Consider the following 17,579-nt stretch of genomic DNA (forward strand, 5'->3'; position numbering starts at 1 on the left):
ACAGAGAGTCACAAAAAATGGGCAACCAAATAATTTCAGATGCTCTTTTTTTATTTTTCAAGCAACTGAAACACCAAGAATGGAATGGACGAAACCTGCTCTCGGTTCTGTGACAGATTCTAGAAATTACTCCTAAGTCTCTCATTTTGTCACTCATATAATGAGATTATTTTGTTTAGCTCGAACTATTACTCAGCAATCTGACCTTACTAATTTCCAAAGGATCTACATCATGGTACAGTCTGAAAGAACAGATAAATGCTTTCATTCAATAAACATTTGCATTTAACAGTTCCGTGTTTACTGGTAAGAGGATTAAGGTAACATCAGCAGCAGTCATCAAGCAGGACAGAGAAAGAGAGAGTCAAGAGTTACAGTTGGAAGGGTCGTTTCTAAAACGGTACCTAGTGATAAGAACGGCAGTGTCGTGGTGGGAAGGGTGAGAATCGTCAGGAACATTCTGAGTCTGCTGCCACAAACAAAAGTTGCGCAACGTGGTAGCTGCATTAAAACTGATGACTGGTCCTTCCTGTGCAAAATAACAAGCAATTCAATACAATGCCAAAGTACGGAAGTCCGCTCTTCCTCCCGAGCTATACAATCTATCACACAGAAGTGTCACAGGTCCGTGAAAGAATGGCATCACCTCGCCTTCACAGATTTAAAAATTCTTTAGTAATGTCTAAAGCGTTCTGATCAAAACCGAATCTAATTAGATCTCACTGGAACGGTCAATTTTTTTTTTTTTTTTTTTTGGTACCAGGAATCAAAGTCAGGACGTTGCGCTTGTCAGCCATCAATTACATAGGATAAAAAACTAACTTTTAAAAATTTACATATTTAAATCCTTCAACATGAGGACTGTAAAGTAAATAACGGGATGTTTGCCAACTTAGATTTCTAAATTGTTTATTCATTTTTGTTACCTCCTTGGTTCAGTTCAACGCTATTATCATTCATTCTATTTCCATCACAACAGAATAGAATATCATCCTTTTCAAATTAAGTTTTTTTTATAGAAAATTTCTAAAATATCTAATTCGAGTAAGAGTTCTGTGGTCTACATACAGTCTCACTAAAAGTGTACCAACATTACTAATCTTAGCCTGTCTCTTACCTGTTCATTGTGAATTATAACCAATTTTACAATTACTATGTTTATAAGATTTCCAATGCTTGAATCTTTGTAGATTGCTGCAACCTGTAAATAAAAAAAAGATTAGATGCCTACAATGACTACTTCTTCTCAAAGAGCCAATTGAAACCCGTCCTACAGCATCAATTCTCCAATTTAGTTGCACACAGCATAATCTTCTAGAAAATTTTGACGAATTCTCGCACTCAGGTCACATCCATAATGAATTAAATCAGAATCTCTAGGATTGTGACACAGACATCAGTATCTTTGAAAAGTCCCCTGTATTTGAATGGCTCTAACATGAAGCAGAGTCGGGAACCAGGATGCTAAACCTCGCCACTGAGACTGGTGCACGGGTCACCAGCACCTACACAGGGTAATCGAGAGCTGGAGAGCTGGTAAGAAACACAAACTCAGATTCTGCATTTTATCAAATCGCCCACATGATTTAAATCCATCTTACGGTTTAGAAACTACTGGTAGATGTGATGAGCAAGAAACTCACTTTATTCTGGGCTGCAATTTGCAATTTATATGACCACCATACTCTAGAAAGTAAATCCAACTTGATCTATTCTTTAGCGTTAATATTTTTGCCCTCGTTGCATATTTCCTATTCTGAACACGGTTATTATTTTTTAACATTTAGCACTACTGGAATCCAGGGAGGTAGACTCATGTAGAATCGTGTGAATAGCTATAGAAGAGGTCAAGAGTCACAACCTATTTCTCAACGATCCAAGACTAGAAAACACGAGTCCAAGTGGCCCTATGGATGGGCTCTGCCTTGGGCTCAGTCGATGATTTATGCTTAAGTTGCTTTCCCATCCCTGCTCCGCATCTTCTTCCCTTAGCTCTCACAGCGGCTACCACTGCAGGAGGAAGGGACTACTTCAGAGATGGGAGTCTCTCTGGACCTGGGCCACCTGTGCAAAGAAAACTCTCCCACCCCAACTCTCGGGCTCCGTCCCAAGCTAAGACAGTTTACTGCTTCAAGGAGTGCTACTTCTCCCTTTAGTTTAATGAATAAATTCTCAGCCTCTACTCCTGGCTTTGCTGGCTAGAGAAGCAGAGATAAAGAAGAGCACATCATCCCTGGCTTTGTAGAACTTACAGTTTGCTAGAGTTATCTGAACCAAGAGCCTCACTCCATCAGCCAAACCTGCTTTAAGGTAACGTATAACATGACTGCTGCCAGTGCCTCTTGTACCAAAGGGACGACTACCAGAACCAGGGCCAAAAGCATCTTTGGAGCTGCTGACACTATCGCATCAGCCCACTGTAGGCATAAAACACGTTCCAGCACCTTTGCTGTTGCCTGAGCTCTGCAGCCACAAATACGTACAGGTTTGCTGTCTTTACCTGCAGTGATGCCTTTGGCTCTGGTGCTAGCATTTTTTGGCAAGAGTGGTGGTAGCCCCAGTGGGGTCGACAGTAAGTTAGGCCAGGGACAGGCAGATGCTTGGTGAGTTCAGGCAGATCTGTTAGCACTGCAATCCTGCCCACTTTAAAATGGGAGCTGTGGAAATTTACAGTTGAATTTATAAATATTCATTTTATGTGCAACTTTAAAATATATATATCTACCACAGAAAACAGTATAATCATATTTCTGATGTCAGGGTTACCCTTGGGTTCTGTGAGTGTAAAAGTAGGTACTTTTCTCAGTCAAATTACAAGATAAACAACACAGCAAAGATATTAATAAGACTCTTTTTCCTCTAAAAATGATAAAACATCGCAAAGACTGTTGTGTCAAAGGATAATACGCATTCCCGTTTGTCCACTGAGAAAAGAGCTTAAATATAATAAGGAGTCCAAATGGCTAATTACTATACTCGCTGCTAATAAACTAACTACAAATGGCAATCCAAATGTTATCGTATCAGCTATAAAATATATAACTATAAAAATATTTTCAGTTTCTGAAGGAAAATAAATCTATACCTATATCAAAAAGTAACCAACCTACCAGCTAGAAGTCTGAAACAGATTCCCTATTTTCTGACAGTATGATTCAAAATACATTGTTACAACAATATCATTAGAATGCAATCCTAAAGGAAACGTAATGCGGATTAATTGTTATGCGTGTGGGTAGTGTTTATAGAGTCTGTTAAGTTACTCAGGTTCCAATTCTAAGAGCCATTTGTCGATAATGATTCTAGTTAGTAGGCTAGTACATGGTTTACATAAGACAGTGTACAAATAGCATTCAGATGAGAGCCTGGTTTGTAAGGATCAGTCACAGTAGCTGTTATTATTACCACCACCACTTTAAAACTGTCAGAAGAAAAGGCGTATGTTATACAAAGCCATGCACCACATAATGACTTTTCAGTCAATGCTAGATTTAATATAGCACAAAGGTAGCCCTATAGATTAGGTACAGCTGAACAATTTCTATTACCTACTGACACTCAGCCATCATGATGTAGCACAACACATACTTGTGCATTTCCGCTGATGCTAGTGTAAACAAACATCATGATTTAATCTTGTGTTGTTCTGTCCATCAGGATCCTATGAGCAACAGACTATATTGTACCTGTGCACTAGATAGCCTACATGTGCCATAAGTTATATCATCTAGCTTTGTATAAGGATACACTGTGATGCAGGCATAGGACAAAATCCCACAACAACGTATTTCTCACAATGAAGTCCCGCTGTTATGCAATGCATGACTGTGTAACGCTAGCTCTAGTACACATATTTTATTTATCTTTTTGGAGACTGGGTTTCACTATGCAGTTCAGGTTGGTCTTGAACTTACTATGTAACCCAGGTTGGCCTCAAACTCACAGCAACCCTCCTGCCTCAGCCTCATCCCTGCTGGAATTACAGAGATGCATGACCACACCTGGCACGTATTTTAAATTATGATAGCATGCCTAAACCTAAACCAAAGTCCCCCAAAGCATCATTGCTTCATTATTTATTTTAATGTTTACTGACTGCTGCCTATCAAACACTATGCTTACTAGATACACAGAGATGAATACGGCATAACCTTTTCCCTTATCTTACAGTCTCCTAGGGTGAAACATGAAAACAGTGGATTCAATTTAAATAACTTCTCCACACCCCCCACACACAGCCCCTCACACTGATACTTTGGGGGTTTTTTTCTAGTAAAGTAATATGTTTCATTATGTACTTAAGAAGGTCATGGGCTAGGGATGTAGCTCAGCACTTGCCTACCCACGGGCAAGGTCCTATGTTCAATCTCCAGCAGTGTCAAAAAAGAAAAAAGTCATCATGCTCACTTTAACTGTATGCACTGCCTACTGATTTAATTGTTCATCTCTGTATTCTATGTGCTTATGCACAACAGGTATAACTCTTTCCTACATTTAGATGTTTAAAGGTGCTATGACTAAATGTTCAATAACTCGATAACACTGATGTGTGATCAAATCAACGGCCCATCTGATTCTCAGAGAATTTTAGGATCAGCATAGACATTTCTCTCATCCCTAAAACTAGTATCCCATATTAGAATGTCTAAGTTTGTTATTAACAACAGATAAATAAAAAGTAATAAGTAGCAAATGGATAAAATATTTATGAATGATAATTATATGCCAAATGTTTAAATGTATTAACTCATTTAATTTCTACAAGTCCCATGAGATTTGAATTATTATTATGTCCATTTAATAGATAAGAAAACTAAGTTACAGGAAAGTTAATACATTAAAGGTTAAGCAGTCAGTAAGCACCAGAACCCAGTTCCTGCAGAGAGTGGCTGAGGCTGGAAGCTGATCACAGGCTTGCGGGCGGCGAGGGCAGGGCAAGGCCAGGAGGAGAAGAGCCCCTGAGGTGATCAAGCTGCTTCAATCCAGAGAAATGACTTGCTTGCTACAATCCCAGCCATTAGCTGCTAGGCAACCCTGTGTCTCACGATACAAACTTTGTCAAATGCATAAATAAATGCCTATAGGTGGCTGAGCAGTTCCCTTCCTCCTATGGGGTAGGGGAGGGCTCCACTTGACCTCAGCTTTTGCCTCTTATCTTTATTTCTCCATACTCTTATCTATCTCCACCCCACAAACATCTAGTACCGTGGGACACAGCAAATTCCCATCCTAGCAATCTGGGCTTAGAGCTTGGACTGTTATTATGTTATCTTATAGAATTTCAGCATTTTGTCTCAAGTTCTTGCTCATTAGCTCTTGCCAGAAAAACTATTTCAAAACCCCTTGCAACTCATTCCCTAACCTCTGATGTTGTCCTGCAGGTGGTAACCTGATCACAGCCTCGGAGAAATCCTATGCAGTCAGGAGACCAGATCTGAGTCCTAGCTCCACTGTTAGTTACACACCAGTTGTTGGATCTGAAGAATGGATTTTCTTCTTCTGTCTTAATATCTGCAGACACACTGAGACACTGATTCCCCTCCTCACAGTGCCCTTGTGCAATGGATTGGTGATAACCAGATGATACTGGGGGAGGAAAGTGAAGGATGCTTGCTTTAAAGGACAGAAATCTTACCACATTTTGAGAAACGCAGAAAAAAAGAGCTAAGTATGCACCTTCATGAGATCTTGAACAAGCTAATAAACAATCTATGAAACAGGTGTATTATTTGTAGCATTTCCTGCAACTACTTAGTCACAGTCATCTGTCCTACCCCTTCACACAGCAGGTCACAGGGTTAATATTCCACTCCAAGGACCACCCCTTAGAAAATGCTATATTAAATATTAAATGATTCTACTATATCATTTTGTTCTACAAGCCATGTAATATTTTATATATTACTATAATCACATTTAGAGATTTGTGCATTTGAACTTTTCAATAAACTAACTAAATGCATTGAATTTTTTATTACTTAAATGTTTATTTCCCTAGCATAAATAGTTCTTATCTCTTTATAAGTTTCAAAAAACAGTCAGTGCTACTTTGTGAACAATTAGGTAAAGAAGAGCAATTAGGTGAAGAAGAAATGGTATGAATAATACGGTTAAAATCTTTAGGGAAAATCCTAGGCAACATATATATTTCATGTAAAACATGCAACAAATTACTATCACCAATGACTTTCCAATCATTTTGAAAATAATGTCGAAGTTACACCAAAGGTTTACATATAGCACACATATAGCTGACCTTCATTCATTAAGACATGCCATCTTCCCCAAAAAACTGATTCTAACAAAATAAAGAAATTTATTCACAAAGAGCACAACTCTTTACTTGTTCATAGTGATCTTTTTGCTTTTAAATTGACCATAATGGCATTTCACACATATACAAAGTGATATGTATAAAGAATCAGAATACCAAGTGAAACAAGGAAAAAGTATCATAAATAGTTATACTTAATGTATGTCTGAAATTTTCCCCATCTTCAATAATATTAGTAAAAGCAGCCCAGGGAATTGACAGCAACGTTACAAAACTAACGTAATACACTTTCAGGTTCTTACACTAGGGAGACAGTACGATGTTTACACATGTGAGTCCAATTTATTTCATTTATGAGTATGGTCTCTAATTGCATCCATTTACTTATAAAAGCCTCAAGTTTATCTTTTTTTACAGCTGAGTAATACTCCATTGTATAACAATACCACATCTTTTTTACCCATTCCTCAGTAGATGGGCATTTGGATTTGATCAATTTTACATTCTTACATCTGTTAATCTGAGCAACTTTGTTGAAGAAAAAATAAGTAATATAACAACCAATGTTAATTCTTATCATTTTGTTCTAAAACCCTGTGTCATTCTCATTGTTTTTGCTTTGTTTGGTTTTTGTGTATGTTGTTGGTATTTTTGCTATTGTTTTTTATTATTCTTCTCTTTAAAATAAAAAAAGCTAATGTAATACAACAAAGTTCACACTTGAAGAATACCTCTAATAAGAGTAATTGTGCTTTAATAAATGGGGCTACTTCTTGAGGATCAAACAATGCTCCTTAAATTTACATTATTAAGTCTGTGACAGAAAATATAAAATAAACGTGTGTAAACACAGTGGAGTGGAGTGTCCTCTGACATATTGTAATTAAGGTTTATTAAACAATATACAATCAAATATCAAGAGTAACATGTTGAAGAAAATAATTACTCCAGTTTACATATATTTAAGTAGTTTAGTAATGCATACACAAATGCTATTTTAACCAACTGCTGGTACCAAAATTCTCTTAAGGATAAAATCTTTACAACATCAGAGATGGAGTATCTCTGCTCAGTTACACACTTATTTCATTTTACTCCACACCACAGTTGTGTTCTTGCTCATTAATGTTAATTCCAGAGACCTACTGAATAACAGAAATCACTAAGCTATATTTGCAACATAGTTCAGAAGCCTAAAAAGATAATTAAATTACTCTTCTCTATACCACTGCACTCAGTTTGTTAAATCCTTAAAAGCAACAGTTTAAGAAGATAGCACAATTGTTTATTTTCTGAAGGGAGATAATGTTAGACAAATTTCTTTCTAAATTGTGTATATAATCCATTTGTGCAATTTAGTTGTTTTCCCCATTACATGTAGAGTTCAACACATATAAACTCTTTTTCATCACTTTGAACTTTAAATGGCTTACTATCTTATTCCAAATCTAAATCAAATTTTGTCACTTTCCCTAATTCCTATGATCAGAACATTACCCAAAGCCCAAGTGGGTGTTGCAGAGATTAATTCATGGTTTCCAAAAACTCAGAAAGAAAAGTGCAAAATCTAAACGGTTCCCTGCTTCAAGTGGAAACAACCGTGGACACCTTTTACCTCCTTGGAGCACTTTTGGAAAGGGAGCTATAACCGTCCCATTTGTCCAGGGTGGAGAGCTTTATAAAAATGTGAGACTTTTAACACTACAACTAAGGAAGTTCCACGCAAAACAGAAAGGGGTTGTCACTTTTGCTAAGCTTCCTTCACATCCACATCGCTGTGTTTAGCCCTAAAACAACAGTGTGTGCACACAGCCTCACAATCTGCTGACTTTCCTGAATTCTCTTTGAATACTTATTCATTTAAAGAAGAAAGAGAATAAAGAAGCAGCTCCAAAGCCAGGCATTCAGAGTCATCTGGAATTTGTCCTTTGAGGAGACAAGAGAGCACACACAGAACCCCAAAGCACCTCTCAAGAGGCACTAAGTTTCCCTTTCTTCCCCACCTATATTTGGAATTCTCCCCTTTTCCTCAACCTGGTTACATGGATCTGCCCGGGAACCAAAGCTTAATGCAAAGCAGCTGACGGCATCCACAAACACATCCCTTCACCCAAAACCTGCTCTTCTTCTAGTAGGACTAAAAACCTAGAAGATGATATGGACAAGCAAAGGTTCGTTGTTTCAGGCAAAATCGGACACAACCATTTTTCCAGGAAATCAGGGAGTCTGCTTGCCCATGATGGACTCTGATTTAAACCTCCATGTTGTATTCTCTCAAGGTATTCAACAACCTCTCCTAACAGTGATGTTGTTTTTATGTAAAATATAGAGAAAACTTTCCTGAGAGTAGTGATATCACCAAAAATATACATAGATATTAAAATATCTATGTTAAAATTATATGTAGCTATTCTAAAATTATTCTTCTATTACCTCTTCTAGTTAGTATTTCCAAAGTACAGCATCAGTTACCTGTCATTTACCACGCTTTGAAATCTGTTCTTCAAAATTCCTTGCATTCATAAAATCTAATATTTTTCATGAGAAAAATTTAATTTTTCCACCCAATTTTCTTAATTTTCTTAATAAATCAAGTTGATCCCTCTCTTCTCCTCCCCTCCCCTCCCTTCCCCCACCCTTCTCCACCTCCTCCTCCTCCTCCTCCCCCTCCCTCTCTATTTTTCCTGTGGTACCAAGGAATGAACCTAGAACATTCACACTGAACTAGAACCCCAGCCCTCTAATCTTTTTTCTTTTGAGACAGAGTCTCACTAACTCATCAATTTGTCCACGTTGGGCTTGAACTTGCAATCCTCCTGCCTCAGTCAGCCAGAGTTTAAGATTACAGTCATGCACTACCACACCTGGGCCAAATGTAGGAAACTGTACCAACCATAGGGAACACTTTGAAAAAATTTAAAATTGAAAATATTTTAAAAATTAAAATTTAACATTTTCAACTGTAAAGTTTATCCATCATCAAGATAAATTTCTATCCCTAATTCTGTGTCACTTTAAAAACTCAATTAAGAAAAAACTCAATTCAAATAAACCAAGTGAGTATTTATAGTATACAATTTTAGAAAATCATTTTGGGTTATCTTTGTTTTTTATCACAATGTGCTCTATTTAGAAAAAAATCATTTCCATCTTAACCATTCATTTTTTCTCTCTCTCAGTAACTGTTTTTTGAATACTCATTTTGTACCAGGAACTGAATTTAGGCAATATAGAACATGGTATAAACCTAAAAATATAAAAAAAAAAAAAAAAAAAAAAAAAAAAAAAAAAAAAAAAAAGGGAAAATAACAGGATTGATTTAGGATCTTCAAGTCACAATGAACTTAACTGGAAACTTCTAGCTAAGGGACAGTGACAGTGTCCTACAGATGTGTCAGGGCCAAGTCTTTTCAACAAGTGGGCCTGAATTGCCCCTATGTAAGCTACTCCCAGGAGATACTGTGTGTTCTAAATACCCTGAATCTGCATATATAGGTACCCATATAATTTGTTAACTAACCCAAGAGACCTGTGAGCATAAAAGGAAGTGCTTTTAGGTGCTCCAAACAACAGGCCTGACTGAACTCAAGAATATTCCTGGTAGTGTGATAATTATGTGTCTATCTGTATACACGTACATGCGTACACATGATATAAGGCGCCGTCACTACACAGAACTGGTCTCCTTCACCTGCATTAGAGCTCTGCTCTGTGAATACCGGTCTCACCACTGTTTGACAGAGATATTAACATCAAACCAAAGTCACCTACTGTTACCTTATATTCCAAATTTTCTCAGATGGCTCTACTAGCAAGAACTGATTCCTTTATTCCCACAGACATATTTATAACTTAAAATATCATGCATCCAAATTTCTGATCTAGACAACGTAGCAGCATGAAACAGTACCCCTCCCCTCCATGCAGAAATAGGGTGAGGTTTCAAAAGAGTCAAAGATCAATGTGACAAAGGATACTCCCTGTCACTAGAGGGCAGAAGCCATTCATGTGATGAAGTAAAGAACACTTGAAGCATTTTCTACAAGGGGTTTCACCGTTTACTTACAATTGACATCAGGGTTAGGACATAGTGCTGCAAATTCTGTCCATGGTAACGAACCATCTTAGCATCAGCGGTCACCATAACTTCCACATATCTTGGGTATGATAAAAAACGTTTATTCCTGGAATGTAAGTGACTTCTTTCGTCTTCCAATGACCTATTTTTTAAAGGGTATCCGAAAATCATTTCCTTCTCTATGTGAAGATCTTCATTCATGGTGCTGTCGTTATGCGAATATAAAGCAGTTTTCTTTATTTGATTTTCTGAGAAGAAAAAAGAATACAATGGAGACTCATTGAACTGGATCTGATTAAATATATTACACAAAACAGAGTATTTGGAACATTTACTACTTATACATCTGGCTTCAATGTGAAACAATAAAAGGACAAACAAATTATTATTTAAAAGAATACTGCACCACATTATCATGAGCACTAAAATTCATAGTAATGAACACTTTGCAAAATGTTTACATTTTCATAGACCACACTAAAAAGACCATCTAAGTCTTACTGTTACAAGTCTGACTGTAAAAAAGAAATTATTAGCCAGTGGGTAATCAATAAATGTCTACTGTTTTTCTCAGTCGGTAGCATGGTTCTTTAAGGCACCAATGACATTTAATCTCACTGCAGAGCAGTCATATTTTGTAGAGTGAAACTTCATTAAACAAAGAACAAAACGTGTTTTTGTTATGCAATGTGTAAAAAGTCTCAGGAATAACAAAGAAATTAAGCAATATCACATTAAATGGCAGTTTAAAACCAAAAAGTCAAACGCAGATGTGCATTTTATAATAGTTAGTAATATAAAGTACCTAATTATTGTAGTTATATACAAAATTACTGGATATTGCTCATTATTACAGTAACTACCTTTACATACCATGCACAGAAACCTATACTTTTAAGTCACTGACTACTGCCACTCGTAAGCAATAATCAGGCAGCACGGGTGCCTGTCCTCATTCTTTCTTTTTTTTCACTTTTTTCTTCTCATCTCTTTTCTGCCTTCTTTTTCTGCTCATTTTTCTACCAATTACTTGGTGGTAGTATTTTCGGCAAAAAATGGACCAAAAGTGTCAGAAGAGAAGAAATAGAAGGCCCTCGTAATTTTTAGAAAAAAATTTAAAACAAAAATAGTTAAAATAAGCAAGATTTATTAGATAAATATAAACTATAGATTTTATTATTAAAATAGTCTACTTTATTTCAAATATAAAAGTAATCCTTTGCTTCTGAGAAGGATTTTTGAGTTATCAGGAAAAAGGCAAATATTCAGTTTGATTTATTTGCTCATCCATTTCACTTATTCAAAACAAACATTTATTGAGTACTTGATCCAGTGATAGCGAACCTATAACACATGTGCCGCAGCAGGCTGCTTATTATCATTGAAAGCTCTAAAAGGTTCGCCATCACATAGCCTATGTCAGAAAATGTTTAAAGTGAGGAGCAAATGTGACCTCATAAAGCGTATACTTTAGTGGAAAGAGACAAAAAATACGAACACATATCTGAACATAGAATTTCAGTTACTTTAAGTGTCTCAATAATAATTCAACCAGGAAACAAAACACTGGTTCTATCTATTCAGAGGGCTTCAATTTTAAAAACTGATCAAACCAAGTGTTGATATAATCTCCTTGAAAAGCTTTCAGGCAGTTTCTGAATTAAATTTCCATCTACACTGAGACACTGCAATTCCACACCTAGGTGTGTACTGAAGTGGGGGAAAACATATGGCTATACAAAAATTCACGTAAAAATATTCATAGTGGACACACAGACCAAAGGAACAGAGCAAGAAGTCCAGAAATAACCTCTCATATACATGGTCAAATGATCTTCACCAAGGTTCCCAAGATCGCGCAACATAACAAATGACTGTAACTCAAAATCGATTAAAGACTTAAAAGTAAAACCTAAGCTATAAAACTGCTAGAAGAAAAGCATCATGAAGTTAGACTTAGCAATAAATTCATGGATATGATACCAAAAGATGAGGCTGAAAGAGTGGGAGCAAAATTAGACAACCAGAACTATACCACTCAAAAGCTTCTTTTGCAACAGACACAATCAACAAGGAGTCTCCTTACCTCACAAAAGCAAACATCCAAAGGTAGCAAGTACATGAAAAGGCGCCCTAAACATTTTAGTAATCAAGGGAATACAAGTAAAAAACAATGGAACATGATTATATACTTGCCGCAATGGCTAAAATGAAAAAAGACTCATAAAAACAGTTGTGCTGATGAATGTGGAGCACCTGAACCTGTCATGAACTGTTGGTAGCAGTGCAGACTGGCACATCTGCTAGGAAAATGTCTGTGGGGGAGGAGTAAACCTGGATGTGACACAAATCCTAGAGGGAAAGGTATTTGTGTGTAACGTGTGTGCAAGTGATACAGTCACATTATCAGAGAAAAACATAGACAAAAATAGCCACGTTACCAAAGAAAAACAGAGATGTCCAGGAAAATTTCTAATTTAATGAAGAAAGTCAACAAAATTATGAAAAGGAAAGAAAAAGAAGAAACAACATGTTAATGTGAAATACCAATTACACTTAACACATATATTGATTATTCAAAGCCAAATACATTTCTGGAGCTTCATTTATATTACCTTATTTAGTAATCACACATGAGACAGATACTACTGTTAATCCTACTTCACAGAATCTACAACAGAGAAAGGTTAAGGAATTCATGGACATCACTGGCAAATGACAGAGATGGAAAGAAGGACAACTAAAAGTAACAAAGCTGTATTGATCACTAAATACAATAAAGGTGAATGCCTTAATTTTGTCTATCAAAATACAAAAGCTTTGTAGAACTGATTAATAAATAAAATCCAGTCATGCATGAATAAGTAGCACAACTGAAGTTCAAATCACAGAGATCTGGCTGCAGAGTGTGATTTCAACCACTGAAGGATACTGTTTGACAATGAAGTTTAAAGGAAAAAAAAAAGAAAGAGAGCCATTGGCCTGCAGTAGCTTCATATACCAAATTGGAGTGTAGTTAATTATTTAAAATTTTTCTTGTACTCTCACATTCCTCTTGTGCAAAGAGCCTTTTCTGGACCTACATATATTTTCTTTGTTGCTCACTAGTCAACAAAGCCAAAAGTGTATGCCCTGATAGAATGAAGTGCTGTTAGTTTTTATGAGTAATTTACATTGTTTTGAATGTGAAACATGCTTTTTATCTTGCCTCTCATACAGAAGGATTTTTAACCTCCTTATTGATACCCAATCAGCCATTTAGCAGAAAGAACCTGTGTCACAACTGAAGTAATTTACGACACGGTAAGGAAGGATGGCTAAGAGAAGCTGTTGTATCTTTATGAGTATTTCAGATTGTGTGTTTTCTTTCTTCTATAATACCTTACAATGGAAAACAGGCAACTTCAAATAGAAGGAATTTATTTAGATAACAGTAATTATGGTGGATTGACAACTGATGGTCAACTTGTAACCCCCAGCTGAACTGAGTCAGCGTGGTGCTGGGTGTGGGAGGCCCAGCTGCAGACTGTTGCCGGCAGCATAAGAGGCAGACCTAGAGAAGAAGGCTGTTGGGGGCTGGTAGAAGCTCTAAGGAGTTGTTGGTTTTCTTGGAGGAGCTTGTCGGGCTGGCTTTCCTGAGGAACTCGGCTGTTCTCATCATCTGAGGAGCTCAGGACCTTGTTGCTGACAGTGGCTTCGGTTCACTTTGAGGGAGCTCTGGTCCTCACTTTGAGCATTGCTTCTGGACTCCAGAGGGAAAGATGGCGCACTGCCAGACTCCTAGTGAAGCCTGTTGTGTTGGCTTTCCTGATGGGAACTCAGCTTTCCTGATCATCAGAGGAGCTCGGGACTTCACTGTTGCTGGTGGCTGTGGTACTTTTCGGGGGAGATCTGGTCTTTACTTTGTCGCTTCCTGGCGCCAGTGCAGGTCCCTCAGCCTGCTAGCACAGATCCTTCATCCCGCTGGCACAGACTTTGTAGATTCCACCACTGACCTTTGAGGCTTCCCAGCACAGATCCATGAAACAGGCCTCCATGAGACACTGTCGTGGGCTCTGGGCCTCCAGTGGGATTCATGGGAGGCACTGTTATGGGCTCTGGGTCTTCAGCTGGACTCATGCAGGACATTATCGTGGAATTCAGGCTCTCAGCTGGATTCTTTGCTTCTTAGTGTGTGGACAGATTTCCTGCCCCCTCTTGTATGATTCTTTGGGTGATTATTATAAATAACCTTGTAACATATGTGTCCTGTATTATATTGTTCACCTTGCAACAAGCCCCAAACTATAACAGTACTATTTTAACAGCAGCCAATAATCTACCAATTTAAGGCTGGAACTTTTCTTCTCGCTTGCAGCTAATTATATTAAATAGGCTTCAGTGTGCTGAGATTGCTTTCTTTTTGTGAGTTCCTTACCTCATGCCATTGTTTAAAAGTCAAATGCATTTTAAGTAATCTCAGAGTAAGACTAACATTTTAAAAATCTACTTAAGGCTAACACTTAACATACTTTTTAAAGTTAACCAGCCAGGGATATAGCTCAGTGGCACAAGCGCCTACCTGGCAAGCGCAAGGTCCTGAGTTCAATTCCTGCTACCAAAAAAATAAAGTTAATGAGTTCATAAACTCTTTTGTTGAGATTCAAGTGTGTCGTATGACAGATTGGTGCTTCCTCTGAGACAGAAAATCCTTTTCTCCAGATGCCATACATCAGGTAGTACTCGTGCCCACTTTCGATCTCTTAGTGGCTAAGAGAAATTTGTAACAGAGTTCAATACTAAGAGTTTGTTTTCCTGTAGACAGAAGTATTAAGGGATAACGTAAGTGATTCCCTCTGGCAAATATCGCTTGAGCAAGGGAGGAGGTAACAGATGACTCTACCAGGACCGCAATCCCCGATTCAGTTTCTGCCCCCTTCACTCATGAGCCTCATGAGCCATATCTCTGTTTAACACTTCCATGGGGGTTCAGGTGATACATGAAAGCAAAAGATCTGGTCCCATTCCTGAAGAAATGTTAATCTAACAGATGAGATCCAACTGTTCCCTGGTAACCAGGGAACAGCCTCTTCAGCTGGACAACATCTCAGGCATTCATCCAGGAGTATATCTCAATCAGACACGTAACTTTTTGACAGACTAACTGTATAACACCAGCAATATCTGGATCCTAGAAATTCACTTTCCTTGAACTCACTGGATCCTTGGGGCACAAACCTTAGTCTTCCCCCTCTAGTAACAGTGTAACAGCGTCATAAGAATGGGCAAAAGTGGTAAAGATATTAAACTGTACCCTTTCCACTTGGGAAAGTATGATTTACTAAGGGCGATCTTGCAAACCTGAGTATGATTTTGGTATTTCTATAAATATATATGGAACTTTTTTCCTAACTCCAACATTCCTTTATGTATATATACAGCAAATGAATCTGCTTGTATTATCTTTAAATGCCATTAGTGGAAAGTATGCAAGACTGGTTTTTCGATTATAGTTTTTTGACATCTTTTAGTTCTGGTTCTTTTCATTCTCCTTGGATAGAGCTGAGTCTTGATCATTCAGAGGCAACATCACGGGGAATTTTGAGATTAAAGTTGTTTTTCCCCTTTACTGAATAATTCATCGTTGCTCTCACTACACTTTTGTCCAGACGATTGACAATTCCACCATGTCTCAGTGTTTGCATAAACAACATTAAAGAAAAACATACTCAGCCATTAAGCTATCCAACAGTTTTCAGTTTAAGAGATTATAACTATCAACACATTAAGCCTTTCTCCAGGAAACTCCGCTTCATAATCTATAGCCTAAAATTAAAATTTATTATGGAGTCACTCGGCAAAAGAATCAGCTGTGTCTCTATGATCTTTTTGTTTTTACTGTTTCAAATTTGCAATCAGGGGCTGGGGATTTAGCTCAGCGGCAAAAGCGCCTGTCTGGCAAGCGCAAGGTCGTGAGTTCGGTTCCTGGTACCAGAGAAAAACCAAAAAAATAAAAAAATAAAAAATAAAAAAAAATAAACAAATTTGGAATCAATAGCTGCTTTTTAAAAAATCATCAGAGGAAAGCAAGCATTTACAGTTCTCATGGTCACTCTGGAGCGGTTATCAGGCTATCACTGCTGTTGCTAAGAGCCCAGTGATGTTGAAAGCCTCTTACAGAAGCCATCTTGGAAAACAACCGTTAACTGAGGTTGGTGCACCAGATTTGGTGTACTGGGAAGGGAAGAGGAAAACAACAAAAGCCCGAGTTTGTTATTTATACATATATACACCATAATGGATAGATAGTATGTTTGCAATAAACTGCAAAATAAAAACTCCAGAAAAATATACTGTACTTCTTAATGTTTGCTAAATGATACATTCTTACAAGAAAAAGAATCATAATTTAACAACACATGAAATGGTATCAATACATTCACAAGAGTTTAATTTCCAAAGAAAACAGTCATAAGAGAATACACAATTGTGGCAATATCATTAAACAATTTAGAAAAATACATAATTTCACACTTCATACAACAGTATGAATGGATCCTGCTATTATAGTGGAAACGTATAATTCTATGTAGTTAAAAAATAAAATAAACACACTTTCACAAATATTTGTGAGTAGAATACTACGATTGAAGAGGGAGGTAGAAAAACTACTGTACATTTTGCTTCACACCTCAGTGCCCTTTAAATCACAATCGTGAGCTTGTTCTGTTATTATAATTTTAAGAAAATAAACATAATTTTTTAAAACAGCATCTATTAATATTTTGTGGGATAAACATTTAATCTCATTACTTATTCTTGGTACTTATACCTACCCAGTGTAATGAATGATGATAAAGTGACTTTTGCAAACACTAAGTGACCATTATTCAAACTGCATTTGTTAGTTCAACTACATCACTTCTATATAGTGCTTCTTTTCTACGTCCGTTCTATCAAGTCCAATGTTAAAATGACACCTTGTGCTTTTTTAATGAGTATATTATGATTTAAAACTAATTTAGACCAAACCAAAGTAAAGACCACAAACACCATGTAACAACGATAGTCTCCCTACAGAATATAAAGTACTTTAAAATTACATTAGGGATTATGAACTTCACAGCAAGGTGTTATAATGCAATGTGAATATTAAATTAGTAAATCGTAAGAATATAAACTATTAAAATTATTGTTAGACTATAATGTGATTAGGATTGCATATTTCTATCTGAATATCCTACTGCT

General features: G+C 36.9%; 1 protein-coding gene across 1 annotated transcript in view; it reads right to left on the reverse strand.

Annotated features, from left to right (window-relative positions):
• Adamts20 (ADAM metallopeptidase with thrombospondin type 1 motif, 20) overlaps window positions 1-17,579 on the reverse strand; it is a gene marked incomplete at its 5' end in the record, with an annotated part of 162,387 nt that overhangs the window by 125,172 nt on the left and 19,636 nt on the right. The window contains 3 exon segments of the mRNA XM_005406579.2: window positions 405-529; window positions 1,118-1,201; window positions 10,341-10,600. Coding sequence (XP_005406636.1) covers window positions 405-529; window positions 1,118-1,201; window positions 10,341-10,600 — 469 coding nt within the window.

Source organism: Chinchilla lanigera, unplaced genomic scaffold (assembly GCF_000276665.1).
Source record: "Chinchilla lanigera isolate Chin_1 unplaced genomic scaffold, ChiLan1.0 scaffold00099, whole genome shotgun sequence".
Lineage (NCBI taxonomy): Eukaryota > Metazoa > Chordata > Mammalia > Rodentia > Chinchillidae > Chinchilla > Chinchilla lanigera.